Source organism: Diabrotica undecimpunctata, chromosome 6 (genome assembly GCF_040954645.1).
Source record: "Diabrotica undecimpunctata isolate CICGRU chromosome 6, icDiaUnde3, whole genome shotgun sequence".
Classification (NCBI taxonomy): Eukaryota; Metazoa; Arthropoda; class Insecta; order Coleoptera; family Chrysomelidae; genus Diabrotica; species Diabrotica undecimpunctata.
Window position 1 is genome coordinate 129,418,846 of NC_092808.1, and position 16,745 is coordinate 129,435,590.

The 16,745-nt window shown below is 32.9% G+C and overlaps 1 protein-coding gene across 7 annotated transcripts in view; it reads left to right on the forward strand.

Annotated features, from left to right (window-relative positions):
- Positions 1 to 16,745, forward strand: part of sky (GTPase-activating protein skywalker) — a 266,810-nt gene that overhangs the window by 113,953 nt on the left and 136,112 nt on the right. For all 7 annotated transcript variants that reach the window (XM_072535396.1, XM_072535393.1, XM_072535397.1 and 4 more), the window contains one exon: positions 2,922 to 3,046. In XM_072535396.1, coding sequence (XP_072391497.1) covers positions 2,922 to 3,046 — 125 coding nt within the window. The remainder of the gene's footprint in view (positions 1 to 2,921; positions 3,047 to 16,745) is intronic.

The window sequence follows — 16,745 nt, forward strand, 5'->3', positions numbered from 1 at the left end:
GTAAAAAAGTATGTGGATGACTTAATCCTAGCTATTCCTAGCAATGGATCCACAGAAATCTTGAATGTATTTAATAGTTATGACCCTCTATTACAGTTCACAATCGAACATGAGGACGATCTATGCTCAGTCCCCTTTCTTGATACCCGGTTCATCAGAACCCAGAACAACTCCCTGATTATCGACTGGCATAGAAAACCTCATAGTTCTGGACGCTTCCTTAACTATTGGTCATATCATAGACATTCAATTAAAATCAATTTGCTTAAACAAATGAAAGCTAGAATCATAGCAATCAGTGATCCTTCTTTCCATCAGAAGAACCTGAAAATCCTTTCTAACCTTTTCATCGACAATTCATACCCACAACACCTAGTCACCAAAATCTTATTTAGTTTGACCCCTAACATAGCACGCCATAATGATAAAGTGCAAATTATTGTCACAAGTGGAGAACAAAATACCAATTGCTCATATACTTCATTAAAATACATAAAAGGCATAACACCCAGACTGACAAGACTTTTTAAAGATTTCACTAATTTAAAAATAGCCTTTAAAACTTCATTAACGGCGAGATCAATATATTCCAAAGTCAAAGATAAAAGTGACATCAAAGATTGTTCCAACGTTGTGTACCAGATTCCTTGCAACAATTGTAATTTGGTATATTTGGGACAAACCACACGTAGCCTAGGTAGTCGCTTAATCAGTCATCGAAGCGACAGCAGACTATATCCGGAAAGATCTGCCCTTGCAGAACATGTAAATAAAGAACATCACATAATGAATTATGAATCAGTCAAAGTTTTAGCTACTGACACCAATTACAAAAAAAGAATCTTCTTAGAAATGGCATTCATTGCTCAGAATTCTAACGCAATGAACAAAAGGAGTGACATTAATCAGTTAAGCTCCATTTACTCCTACCTATTATATTTGGATACACATTCACATGTCAATGATGTTTCAACATCTGAGTCATTGTAAAGTTTCCAGGTTTCTTTATTTAGTATTTTTGTTCATCTTAAATAAATAAAAATTGTTCTTTCAACCTAAATACAATCTTTGGTAAATTTTGATGTGTAATTTAGTAGTACTACATAAGACAAAGAAAACAAGAAGAAGTTCTGTCATTTGCCATGTCCAGGAATGACAGCTACTCTTAACCTAACACTACACTGCTGGCCGGCACACGTGGCCGTTTTAAATCGTTGTAATCGTCTTTGTCTTATGTGTTAAAAGTAAATATAATTGTCAAGTTTGGTCTTGTACACCATGCAATTTATAGATTATTTTATTATTGACTCAATCAATGAGTGGTGCGTGATATTGTCACATGTGAGTAGAACATCCACGAAAGACAAATCTCATTAACGTAAGTTTTTATAATCTTTTACATTCAATAGGTTTCGAGGATGCTTTACTAACAGTAGCACTTTATTTCAGTTTTTCCTGATGATGAAAATAAACATTTTCGAAAGCTTGAAACTTAGTTAAAAGAGTACACTTATTTCACCGCTCCCAATAAACCTCAAAGCTCTATATATATATATATATATATATATATATATATATATATATATATATATATATATATATAAATTATTAGGTTTAAAAGAGAAACTTTTGACTTACCCAGCATGTAAAAGTTCGTTGCTAACAAGTATACATTAAATGTCACAATTAAAATGATAATAAAAGCATAAGCAAACCCACTAAGTTACTTCATGTAAAATGTATTTGAAAATTTAATAATACGTTGTTTATTGATATTTTTTATCATTTATTGCATTATTATTCTTTTTGATTTGTATAGACTCTAGGAGCTCCCTCTTCTTCCTGTTATGTTCACTTTTTAGGATCTTGGTTTTGTCAAAATCAAATTTATGTTTCTTTTCGTTTTCATGTTTTATGAGGACGGTTGAGTTTTTTTTTGTCGCATTTGTGAGAACGTATTCTTGGGTTAAGTAGCTGACTGTTTTGTCCAATATATACTCCACCACAATTCGAGCAGGGAATTTCATACACAATATGCGATTTTTTTAATAGAGGGGTTTTTGTTTTTAGTCTTGTAAAATTTAAAAGATTGTGCCCTTTATGAGCAACCGTAATGTTATGTTTAGACAGAAGATTTGCAAGTTGTTCTGATAGACCTTTTATATAGGGGAGAGACACATAGGTTTTCTTTACCGTGTTGGTTTTGTTGTTATTATTGTTGTTGTAAAATATATTCAGTCGCGATTTGAAAGTGTTGTCGATAAGGTGGTGTGGGTATGAATTAAGTGTTAGTGCTGTTTTTGCTTTTTTAATGGCCTGAGGTCTATTGATAGGATCGGATAATCTGATAGCTCTATCGGCGAGTCCGATAACTGCAGATTTCTTTTGAGACAAGGGATGATGAGAGTTGAAATTCAGATATCTCGACGACCAGGTTTTTTTGGTGTACCATGAACTAGTTATATAGTGCTATTTTCTCTATGTAAAATCAGGTCCAGAAAATTAATTTGACAATTTTTTTCATCTTCTAATGTGAAATTTAGTTTTTGGTGAAAGTTATTGAATTCATTTAGTAAAATATCCATTTTATCCTCTGGTGCTGCACTCAAGTGGTCATCTATATAGCGATAGAAAAAAGGTATATAAAAATCTATTTTATTTAAAACAATTTCCTCTAGATGCTCTGTCAGCCATCGCTTAATTAGTTTTAGAACAAACATAAACGAACACTTAATACTACCTAACACTTCGCAGATACGCCGCTAAACGAATGTCGAGCTTTCGATCGTTTCGCCGATCGAAGGATTCGAAGCGAAAAAATCGTGATTTGACCGCCTCACCATATATAAATTTTGCTGTACTTTAATTTGTAGTTGATTTTTGCTATTTCATGTTATATTAACTCAGAATTTTTATTGCAGAGGAGGAAGCATATCACTGTATGGCCAGTTTGGTAGCATCGAAAGAAAAAACGTTCATCACACAAACAAAACTTTTATACGAAGTAACGTGGAAGACTGTTATGCAAATATGCAAAAAACATGTGGTAAGTCAGTCATATCCTATTTTATTGTTGTGAAAGAGAACATTTTTTCTTTAAGACTTTGGTGAAGAGCTCATTAAGTACTAGTGTGTAATCGGCTAACTACACGAGTTGTGTACTATAATACTTCTCTTATAAAGTATTAAGAAAAACGTATCATTTTCCGTAACAATGAAAATATAAACATATTGAAGCATGTTTAAAGTATCTTCTTCTTCTAGTGCCGTCTCCACTAATGAAGGTTGACTATAACCATTGCAAATTCGTTTCTATCTTCTGCTTTTCTTAAGTCTACCAGGACCCCTTTTCCCTTCGATTTTACCCTTCATAACCAGCTGCAACAACTCGTACTTATCATTTCTATTATGTGTCCCAAATATGCTGTCTTTCGCCTTTTAATGGTGGTCAAAATTTCTCTGTCTCTTCCCATTCTGTGCAACACCATTTCGTTCGTAATATGATTGGTCCATGGTATCTTCAAAATTCTCCTAAAAAACCACATCTCAAAAACTTCCAGTTTTCTTATTAAGTCAACATTAACAGTGCAGGCTTCGACACTATAAAGAAGAATCGAGTGGATATAACATTTTACCATCCGATATCGGATTTGCAGATTGAGTCTTTGGTTACTCAGAAGTTTCCTTATCTTCAAAAATACTGCTCTTAATTGCTCTATTCTTGAGCGAATTTCTGATTTCGGATTCAGATTTTCCGTAATCCAGACTCCTAAGTATTTCATTTTGTCTACTTGCTCAATATCTTCATTTTTTATTTGGATCCTTGTAATGACTTTGCCCTCTTACTGATAACCATGGTTTTTTTGTTTTCTTTATGTTTATTGTTAAACCAAACTGTTCCCTAGTATCACAAATTGTGTTTAGTAATGTCTGCCGGTCTGTCTCATTTTCACCATTTATCTTGATCCCTTCTGTAGAGTTTTCAAGTACTTGCGTAAATAACCCTTCGGAATATATTTTAAATAGTAATGGTGAAAGTACACAGCCCTGTCTCACTCCTCTACTTATCTGTTGCGCGTTTGTGCTATTTCCATCTAATGTTACCACAGCCTGTTGGTTCCCATAGAGATTTCTCACTATGTTAATGTCATTTTTGTAGAGTCCTTTTCTCTATAGACATTCCATGAGAATTTTATGTTTAACTTTGTCGAAAGCTTTCTCATAGTCTATAAACGCAACGAAAAGATCTTTTTGTTGGTCTCGACATTTTTGGGCAAAAGTTGTGAAACTATACAGAACTTCCACTGTTCCGAAGCCGTTACGAAAGCCAAACTGTCTATTACCCATATCCGCTTTGCACTTTCTGAATATTCTTGCATTTATAATCTTTAAAAATGTTTTTAATAAGTGTGACATTAAGCTGATTAATCTCTGGTCATTACCGTGTTTGGGGTTCTTGGTTTTTGGTAGCGGAACAAAGGTCGATAGCAGCCATTCTGTAGGTATATCACCAGATTTGTATATGTTGTTAAAGAGTATAGTTATTGCACTTAAATTGTCTTCTTCTATACGTTTAATCAGCTCGATATGAACTTCATCTGGCCCAGGGGCTCTGCCAGATTTTGAGTTGTTTATAGCATGTTGGACTTCAGATTTTAATATTATTGGAGCTTCTTCATTATCAATTTGTGTTGGTTCCGTTCTTATGTCTATGAAAAGATCTTCAATATATTTAGTCCATACTTGTTTTATTTCAATTGGGTTATTAATAAGTTTATTGTTTTTGTCAATTAATCGGTTAGGTGTATTTGTTCGTTATTTTCCAGATAATTCTTTTACTTTTTTATGTAAATTATAATGATCATGCTTTTTCTGCAGTTCTTCCATTTCGATGCATGTTTCCATCATCCACTTTTCCTTAGTCTCTTTTATTTTGTTCCTTATTAATTTATGTTTTTCTCTGTATTTATTTGGGTTTTTGTTTCTATATTTTCTATTTTGTTCCATGATTTTCAGTATTTCTTGAGTCATCTAAGGTTTTCGGCTTTCTGTTTTCTTTATCTTGAGTAACTGAGTATTTACCTTAAAACTTTTGGATTTTATTATCTTTTTTACCCTCGGTTTCATTTTTGAGACAAGAAGATTATGGTCTAAGCTGATCCAGGAAAAGTCTTAACGCTTACAATGGAATTTCTAAATCTTAGATTGATTAGAATAAAGTCGATCTGATTTCTAATGCAATTTTGTTCATTATCCTGTGGTGACCTCCAGGTATATAGTTTAAAGATGTCGGCCGATATGCGCTCGACCGTTTTGCGCCCTTACCTGAAATCGGCCGGTTTGCGCTCTAACACTTTCTTAATGGAGATGTATAGCTAATTATTTTCTTATATCGACCGTTTTGCGCTCTCTTGTAATCGGCGTTTAATTTTATTCTACCATAACGATCAGGTAACGGTTAGGCTAGTAAAATTAGTTTTAAAAAATCATAATAAACAATCTTCTCTTCACACTTTCATTCAGGCTTAGGACTGTCATAGTTTATACATCATATAAATATTGGCGTGTTTAGAAGATGTTTTTTTTATTTTTTCATTTTTTTTTAATTTGTTAATCTTTTTTTGTTTTTTTTTATTTTTTTTGTTTTTTTTTAAACTTTATATACAGTAAAATACAAAAAATTCTTGGGAATAAAAAATTGTCTATATATTGCAGCTTCTGGATATATGATAATGTCCTTAAACACAACCTTAAGTCCCTCTTTATATTTCTGTAAAGTTTTGGATATTCTTTCATTAAGATTAATATATGTTTTCTTGCGCCGCTTTCCTTCTAGATTGAAAGTAAATCGATCATAAAGGTGATCACAATATTCTGCTTCTTTAACCAGGCACTTCACTAATTGGAATACATTGGGATGTGGTCTTATTAATGTATTCAGATGATGATTTCAACCTTCTAAAACGTTATTACTGCGATGTTTTTGATCATGGCAATCCCACATTTCCTTGGTAATGTGAGTATTTTCTAACCATTGTTTGACAAAGTAGTCATAAAACTGTTCCATTTTTTCAGAAATAGGAGAGGTTTCTTGAATGCACCAGCCATCATCGATATCTTCTATGGGTAGATACGCTAACGCAGCACACATTCTTATGTGCAATCGTATCTCTTCGTTGTCAGTGTATTCAGAAACAAGTCCAATATTTTGAACATTTTTCCATATACATTGATTGGAATGAAAATTACAACCAGAAATTTTGGCTTCGGGAAAATAATTTTCTAAGGCACCAATCACTGCCTGTTCAAAATCCAGTTTTATAAGAGATGGTTTCCAATTTGGTAGTTTCTCTTTTATTGGTGAAAATAACATATCGTATGTCTCTTTGGTTTTGTTAGGAAGTAACGCAAATATCAATGGAATTGTATTTGTCTCCTCTGACGTACTACCAATATCGATATGAACGGTATATATTTGACTAAATTGCTTACTGCAGCTTTTGAATGTTCCATCCATAAATACAGTGTCCTTACTGTTAACCAAAATCTCCCTAGCTTTGTTGCTGGCAAACACCAAGATTCTGTATCCCGAGGGAGTGGTCTTGTCGATAAATAAAAATTTCGTTGTGTCGCTCATTGTAATAATTTCTTCTGGAAATACTATTTCGGATGCTGCCGCTGGATCTGTGAGCAGCTCACGCGCACGTTTTCTACAATCGTTTAAACCACTTTTCACTGAAGAGAATTTTGGGATGTCTGTTACAAAATCCAGTCCTTGACTATATAATCTTTGAAATTCATCTTGATATATTTTTGACATCGGCAAATAACTATTGTCTTCCCTAGCTCTTTTTCGAGCATTGAAGACACACTGCTTCACTTCTGTCGCTGCAACACTAGGCTTACACAGATGTTCGGCTTCCTTAATTATTGCGTTATTATCCATAACTATGTGGCCTCGACATTTTTCAGTTTTCTCTTTCAAACAACTCCAAAAAACCGAACCATCTTTATTTGTTTTTTTCATACGAAAACTGTACCCTTTATACAATGCACATGGTTTTCCCTTCGAAGTTTCAATAATTTGCACATCCATTTTTAAAACACTAACTCACACTAACTCACACTGATTCACAATAATTCTTGATCCTACTATCTCAAAGAACGCAATACAAATGATTGACCATCAATATGGTCATTATCACGTAGAATTTTCAGGTAATTTTTATGTTACCATACCCTTTGTTAATGACTTAAGTAGTTACCAGTTCGCATTATCAGGTAGAAAGGAAAGTTACCAAGTTATATAATTACCCCTCTCTCTACTCTTTTAATACACAGTTTTTTATGTTGATTAAAATAGTAGTCCTTTCCTGTCACTGCCACGTTTTTCCTTTGGTACCAATCCATTATTAAAAGTATTTTTGCAACACCCTGTACACGAAAACTGTGTAACTTCAACATAACCAGAAACGCAGAAACACAGAAACTTAAATATTATCTGAATTCCGTGGAATATCATATTTACTAATGTTCTAGTTTCTCTTTAGTTTCTAGTATGTTTCCTTCGTCGAGTTCTCTTGACATACATAATTTAAATTTAGCTTTTCACATTGCAATTTATTTGAATTGTATTCATATCTAAGCTTTACTGGGAAGCTCGAAGTAGAATACTTTCACCAACAAAAAATGTAAGAATATTAAATAAAATCTCATATATCTGGTACGACTCTGCCTCTTTTTAAAGTAAGATGTAAAATATTATTATACTAATTTACTTACAGGTTTTATATACTAACGTAATTTGTAAGACAGGTACTAGTATTTCTATATATATGTTTGTAAACCGCATTCGTACTTTGCGCAGATTATATTAAGCCTACAATAATTAATGTATAACATTGTCTATATGCCATGCTACAGTAAATATGCGTAAAAATAACTCAATTATTTTAAACAACTCTCATTAACCTGCTACTATATAATCTTCCAATTTTGCCATGGACCTCCGATTGTCAAAATTAAGGTCTACCAGTGCATTCGAAAACCTTGACCTAAAATTTAAGCAGAACTTGTTGGGTGGGTTATTAATAAAATTGGCAGTAATCATTATTGAAATTAATCGATTTATGAAATATTTCACTGTACTCTGGCTAATCTAAAAATATGTTATTTTATTTAATATATATGAAAGGTAAAAATATTATATATGCGTATATAAAGGTAAATACATTTTACGGTTGCCTTCCATTTATACATTTGTACCATTTTTTTCCTTTTTGCTAGATATTCCAATATTTTTACATTTTTTATTATTCACTCACATTAACCTTTACTATAATTACATGCCATTACATTTAAATTAATTATTACATGCCATTATTATATGCCTTATTTTTTTAATGGAACATTCTGTACATTAGTATTGTATTTTGGTACGAGGTTTTACATGCCTATGATGTTTCGTTTTGTAGATATTTGAGAAAAAAAAAGATTATAGAATTTATGTTTTTTCAGATTTTTTTATTAATAAATTCTTTGTTGGCACGTACGTACATACGTACGTACGTACGTAAAATATAACAAACAAAAATTATTAAAATATAATCTAATGTTATAAACATAAATAAAAAAATCAAAGATTAAAAAACGTATGCTCTCATGTTACAAACTAATATTTACATACTAATAAATGTAACCAATAGAAATGAAATAATACAACTCGTAACTAAATTCTACAGCGAACTATACAAAGCCCCTGACACATTTGAAGAAGTAATCAGTAACCAAGAAGATGTACCAGAAGTCCTTCCGGGAAGAAGTAGAATCGACAATTACAAAAATGAAAAGCGGTAAAGCAGCTGGAATAGATAGTATAATAGTGACCATGTGGACTGCTGACCAGTGGAATACAGCAAACATAATTCTCATTCATAAGAAAGGTAGCAAAGAGGATATTAAAAACTACAGACCTATAAGTTTACTACCAATCGTTTACAAGATATTCATAAAGATCATCAACAACGGATTAACAAACGCATTAGATGCTGCACAGCCGAGAGAACAAGCTGGCTTCAGAAGTGGATTCAGTAACATAGATCATATTCTTACACTTCGAGAACTAATGAGTATAACTAAAGAACATGAAAAACCGCTAGCATTAACCTTCATTGATTTCGAGAAGGCTTTAGATTCTATATATCTCAAGGCAGTAATAGAAGCTTTGACCAACCAAGGCATTGACAAACCGTACATAGAAACTTTAGCAAATATATACAGACAAGAAAATGCTAAGGTAAAAATTTATGAAAACACTCCAGAATTTCCCACTACTAGAGGCGTCCGACAAGGTTACGCAATATCACCAAAGCTCTTCACTGCAACTCTAGAAAATATATATCACTTCAAGAACTTATAAGCGAAATAAATCATCATCATCATCATCAATGGCGCTACAACTCTTCCTGAGTCTTTATGGGATAAAAAGCAAAACAAAAAAATAACGATTCAGAGACCGCAAGCGATTCAATTATATAATAAATCGATGGGAGGTGTAGATTTACTAGATCAACTATTGTCATATTATAAAATCTTTATCAACTCAAAAAAAATGGACATTGCGTTTAATCTTCCATGTCTTTGATTTTGCCTGTGCCAATAGTTGGCTAGAATATAAAAGGGAGCAGCTTAGTTTACCTTTCAAAGATCAAATGGATTTGTTAGATTTTAAAATACAAATTGCTGAGGCGCTAATTAAAGTGGGAAAACCAATAAAAAGAAGCATTGGTCGTCCCAAAATGTCAAATGACAATTTTCGCCACTCTCCAAAAAGACCCAGAGTGGAAATTAGACCATTGAAGAAAATAAGGATGGATAAAATAGATCATTTACCCGAGACTGACAACAAAAAGGAAGTATCCAGATGCAAAAATGTTGGGTGTGAAGGGAAAACCCATGTTTTTTGTGAAAAATGTAATGTACATTTATGTTTTATAAAGAACAGAAATTGTTTCAAATATTTTCATTTAAATTAACTCAAACATTTGCTTTATACAAATATACTATATTTAATAAAAAATGTCGTATGTGATTATTTTCCTAAATTCGTATTATAGTCCCAATGTCCATTGCAATGGACATTCTCTCCGTTAAACGACTACCTGTTAAACAAAAATGTCAAAAGTATGATTTTAGCCTATTACAATCTTCCATTAAGAAAATTCAATAGAAAATATTTTTTTTCTGCAGAGAAAAAGGTGGTCGTTGAATATTTGGAGAGGCATTGTTGGATCATATGTTACTGGAACTTATTTTTCCAAACGGTTACTGGCAATGAGCATCATAGGTTTTCACAGACGAGCTGCCTGACTTGTTAGAGGATATTCACTTGGAATTATACGGAACATGTGGTTTCAACATGACGGATCATCACCGCATCGTACAATAAATGTTAGGCATGTGCTAAATAATAACTATAGCGACAGTTGAATCGTATACAGTGGTACAGACTATTTCCTTTTGGGTACATCAAGAATATAAATATGTGACGACGAGCCCATAAGACAGGAAAATATGAAAATTCGTGTACAACATGTCTTTGACAGTGTTGAACCTGCAATACTATAGGGCGTTCGGTACTCCTTTATCAATTGTATACGACTGTGTGGTAAACGTATTGGACTTTTTTAACATTTATTAACATAGTTATTAATCCATTTATGAATATAGCTTATCAATTAGGTACATATCGTATTGTATAATAGTTTTTAATAGCATACTTTTGATAATTTTTGCTATTTTGATTTGTGTTGTTGTTGATGTATAAAATTAGATCATAACTTTTATAATTTTTGTTTGTTATATTTCAGTAGGAACACAAAACTTACTGATAAAAAATCTGCAAAAACATAAAATTTGTAGTTCACCTCTTAATATCTACAAAACGAAACATGCTAGGTATACAAAACCTAATACCAAAAGAAAGGATGTAATGTTTTCTACAAACTATAATACTAATATACAGGGTATTCCATTAAAAAAATGAGAAAATTTTGTATTTGGAAATAGTGATCACACTATATATTGTATGGCTCGATTTCAAAGATATTAAATTATTTAAAAATAACATTACACTAGAAAATCTTTGACATATCATTTATATTTTCATTACCTTGAAAACCTAATCCACAGCCCTTTAAATATTACCGTTTTATAACGGCCGAGATCTTTTATAACGATCCTATTATTGATACAATTTTGATATTTTTTGTGATTCAACTCCAATATACGTCTTTTTTTATAGTTCTGTTCTTTTTCTAAAATCTGTACATTTTCAGTACAAGTCAAAAGAATGGCTATTTTCTAGTGAATGCTAAGCTTAGGCTGTAGTATTTAATGTGTTGGCTTGTACACTATGTTTGTGTGCAACAATCCTTTTATTTAGATGTTGTTGTGTTTGTCCAATATATGTTGGAATTGCACTCTTTACAATTTACTTTATAAACAACATCCGACTGATAATCTTTAAACCAAATGTTACTCTATGTATATACTGAAATTGTAATTGTAACTGGAGGCAGTAATTATATAATTAAATGAAGTAAGTCACAATTAGACTCAATCGTGGTTTTTCTTTTATCTAACAGAAAATAAACATCAACATAAATAGCGATATAAATAATTCAATCTAAATTAGCGAAAACATCTCGACCTAAAAATAGACTTCAATAAATAATAATGATCCCATATTTCATAGACGAAATTGTCAAGATTGCTTGATTTAATCAATTTAAGCACATTTACTTGAGTTATTGATTATTTAATCAACTAGTACAGTTTTTATTGGAATGAATAAAGCAAAATAAATTAATCCTATACATAGCCGATTGCTATATTTTTGTAGATCCTATTAAGTAGCCAATTTATTAAGTTATTAGAAGTACTACGAAAAATGAATTCAAAATTTCTTTGTCTTTATAAATGTAATCACTGTGTTAAGAACTGCTTAACTAACTCAATTTGAAAATAATTTATTTTTGCGTACGTACTTTCAAACAACAATGACTTTTCATTAATCAAAATAAAGTAATGTGGGCATATCATGTTTATTAACCAAAATCTAATTTAGACAAAAATAAGAAGATAGGGAATATACAGAGTGGACCAAAAGTGTGCGAACGCGTAATTATCTCTAAAATGGATGGCCCTAATTATACACAAACATGGTTATGTACACCTATTTTGCAATATGAAGATTTGAACTTTAATGTTTGTAACGTTGACAGATTTACCATTTTTCTGACATTTTTAGTCACTTTGACTTTTTGATTCAAACTATGTACAACTTAATTTGAATATAATAATAATTAAAAGTTTACTACATTGCTAAATTAATGTCTACCTAATCATGTGTTCAGAATGTCCTCCGCTGTTAATTTAACAGTAGAATTAACGATGGTAAAATGCATTAACTATTCAAGAGGGCCACAAATATTCAACTACCAGGGCACCCATTCTTCTTCTTCTTCACTGGCTTTACAACTCGGGGTGAGTCTTCGTCGCATCCACTATCGCCCTCCATCCTCTACGATCTTGCGCTTCTATTTCCCATTGTTGTACCCCAATTCTAGATAAATCGGCTTCAACATCATCCTTCCATCTTTTTCTCGGTCGGCCTACTGATCTTCTACCATCTGGTCTTTCAAAAAACACTGTCTTTAACTGATCGTACTTACCACGTGACCTGCCCATCTTATTCGGTTTACCTTGATATGTATAACTATGTTTTCAGTTCATACATAGTCTTACATACATACAGTTTTATTAAACTGTAAACATTACATTTTACAATTAAATTTCATGTTTACGCTTTTTTAAAAAGTTTAACATGGATTAAAAAATTGGTGTCTGACATTGACAGATGACATCTGGCAGTTATCTTAAAATAGTAGTGGTTCAGTGTCGTATCTTAAATATCTGCCATGCAAATAAATCCCATGTTATACTTGCAATGTGCAAACGAGCATTATCTTGACGAAAGTTTTCTTTAACAAATGAGGCAAATGGTGCTACATGATCTTCCAAATATTGCTCAATATACCTTTCAGCGTTTAAATTGCCTTATTGAATTATAACAAGTCCCGTATGAGCCTCTAGGGAAATACCTGCTCACAACATTATACCACCTCCAACAAATTGAACTCTGGGAGTAAAATAATATTGCTGATAACGTTCACTAGCTCTCCTTCAAATCCCATTCCGCATTGGTGGATGATGAAGAGCACCGCACCCCCTTCATTAACACCCCAATTAAGATATATGCGGGCAAAGTGTAAACATTGGCTCCGATGATCTGCTATTCATTCAGATGATGATCCGTTGTTCATAGAGTGCCCTTGACAGGTATTTTGGACCTTAATTCATATTCATTTAAGCATCTTCGAACGGTATAAAGGGAAACTGTGTTTCTATGGACATCATTTAATCGTTGTCCGTTGTAATTTAATCGTTGAACAAGCACTGGTGCTGATAATGTGCCATCATGCAAACGCTTGCAATCTAATAAAGCTATCTTCAACTCGACTTGTGGTTGTTTGTGAACTTTGATTTGGCCTTCCGGTGTATTGTCCTGTTATCCGAAATCTTTGTATTGCATCAAATACAAGCCTAAAGCATTTGCGATGTAACGAATGCTCGCCCATTATCCTGTAAAGCAGCAGCTTGTGCTGTTTTTTCTGGTGTTATCATTTTGTTATTGCAATTTTTGAAAAGAAGAAAATAACAAAAAACACTAAAGCCAAACTTGACAAGTAAACCCGTAAAATATCACAACATACTTCAATACTGTTTAATTTAAGACACTATTTCATATTAATAACAAAAAGTTTGTGTAGAACTGTTGTTCTTTGCAAAAGTCCATCTAAATAGGTTTAAACGAGAAAAAACAAGGTTATTGTTAATAAGGCATTGAAGATCAAAAAATGAAAAAATACATAAAAATCTGAGTGTCTCGTTAATTTTGCACTCCACTGTAATTCCTCCATCATTATCATGATTTTCAATAACTTCGGATATTCCTGTTCTAAATCCTGCATTGATATTAAATACGTATAGGACTATTTAAGACACAGTAGAAGCTCGTAGAAATAATAGACAAAACAAATTGAAATAGACAATCTGTTGCTGGTGTTAAATATGTTGATATTTTGTTTACACCGGATACTTCTGTCACTTCCCACATCTCTAGTTTTGAATCGCAGATTTTTAATTCGCCTAGTTTATACGCCATTAAAACTACTAAACCGCAAACCATGCATGTATACATAATCGTAAACTAATCAAAAGGTAAAATTATAATTTGGTTCTGAGACGATTTGTCGGCATTTTCTCTGGTTTGGAATATTTCCAATACTTTTTCGGCTCAATGACTGGCTTTTACATACATAGGCGTGTGATTGGTAGAGTTTAGGGTGTGAAATGTTCAGGTTTTAATAATAAAATATTGATGTTTACAAAATACAAGGCGTTAGACGCCATCTTGAATTTCGAGGAGAACCAATTTTCTCAATATCTGCACCATTTTCAACTTTTCGACAAAAACGGCGAGGACTGAAATTTTAGCAAATGCAATTTCCTACAATTTCTTCTTTACAAATATTATTTTAGTGTAGTCAATATTTGCAGATTTAAGAGGGACAAATTGAAGGGGGAAGCATAATTATTGAATTTTCTTGTTTATTATTATCTTCACGACATCTACACAAACAAAAATGGAGAGAATTATATTTTATACAATTTTGATTTCTTTGATTTTTTGTATTACAATGAACATATAAGGTCCTACACCTATGACATGCCTAACCAAACACAAGCAATTAACGAACCCTAGACGCTGACGTCATCAGCAGTAAGCCAAAGGAAGAGATCTACGATTTTAAATATTGCTGTTAGCAATAGCATTTTTATTTAGGTATATTCATGTGGTAAAGTTAATAATGAGCAAGATAATTCAATAATTATGTTTCCCCCTACCACTATTTTCCCCCGTAACTCGGAAAATATCCACCAGACGAAAAATTTTTGTAAAAACAAAGAAATTGCTGGAATTTGCGTTATTGCAAACAATAATACATAGAGTCAGAAGAGGAGATAGCAATGGCGTGGAAAGAATACGCAGAAAGACTTTTTAATGACGAAAGACCAACACAACCAACGCGCAAACTTCCTTCCGAAAACTTATCAGGGCCATCAATAATGCGAAGTGAAATAGAATATGCAGTTAGAACCACAAAGATGCATAAAGCAACAGGTCCAGATGAAATTAATATAGAAGCAATAAAACTACTAGAAGAGGAGAATATCGAAATCTTGGTAAAGCTGTTCAATACAATTTATGATACTGGTTACATTCCACGAGAATGGCTGCAGTCATCCTTTGTGATGATCCCAAAAACAGCTAATGCCACAAAATGCAATGAACACCGCTTAATCAGTTTAATGAGTAACTTGCTGAAACTCTTCCTTAGGATATTACACTCAAGAATGTACAAGATACTAGAAGAACTTAGCGGGTCAACACAATTCGGTTTTAAGGGAGGACTAAGAACAAGAGAGGCAATTTTATGTTTGAACACTTTAATACAAAACTGTTTAGATCAACGAAAAGATGTCTACCTCACCTTCATCGACTACGAGAAGGCATTTGACAATGTTAAACATGATATCATGATGGAACTACTACATAGGACCAACATTGACCAGAAGGAGATCAGAATTATTCAGAATCTATACTGGAACCAAATGGCAAAGGTGAGGATTGATCAAGACCAATATACGGATGAATTTGAAATCCGGAAAGGTGTCCGCCAAGGCTGCATACTCTCTCCGATGCTTTTTAATTTATATGTTGAAAATATATTTGCGGAAGCATTAGAAGACACGGAATTAGGCATTAAGGTGAACGGCATACCAATTAGCAACCTACGCTAGGCGGACGACACAGTGATTATAACTGATAAATTGGAAGATCAGCAGTTATTACTTGATAGGGTGAATAGCATAGGTAAAAAATATGGCCTCAAAATCAACATTTTGAAAACGAAATATATGGTCATTAGCAGAAACCCTCCAGAAAACCCGATAATATGCATAGGTGACGATCGCATAAAACGTGTGAAAACTTTTAAATACCTTGGCACCACAATCAATGACCAATCGGATCCACAACAAGAGATAAAAACCCGAATACAAATGGCAAGACAAGCTTTTGTGAAATTCAGACCGCTCCTATGTAATCAAAACCTACATTTCGAAATACGCTACAGAATGGTCAAGTGCTACATATGGTCCATCTTGCTTTATGGCATGGAAACGTGGACTTTGAAAAAAACATCTATCAACCAACTTGAAGCATTTGAAATGTGGTCATTAAGAAGAATGATGCGCATACCTTGGGTGGATAGAGTTCGAAACGATGACGTCCTTAAGAGAGCCGGCGTGGAAAGAGAACTCTTTAAATTAATTAAAAAACGCAAGATTGGTTACCTTGGGCACATATTGAGAGGAGCAAAATATGAAATACCACAGTTAATCCTACAAGGGAAGATCGAAGGTAGGAGAGGAGCCGGCCGCAAACAATTATCCTGGTTAAGAAATATTAAAGAATGGACAGGAATACACAATACAGGCGAGCTGTGTCACGCCGCCAAGAACAGAATTCTAGTAATGAGATAGTCGCCTACGCACTT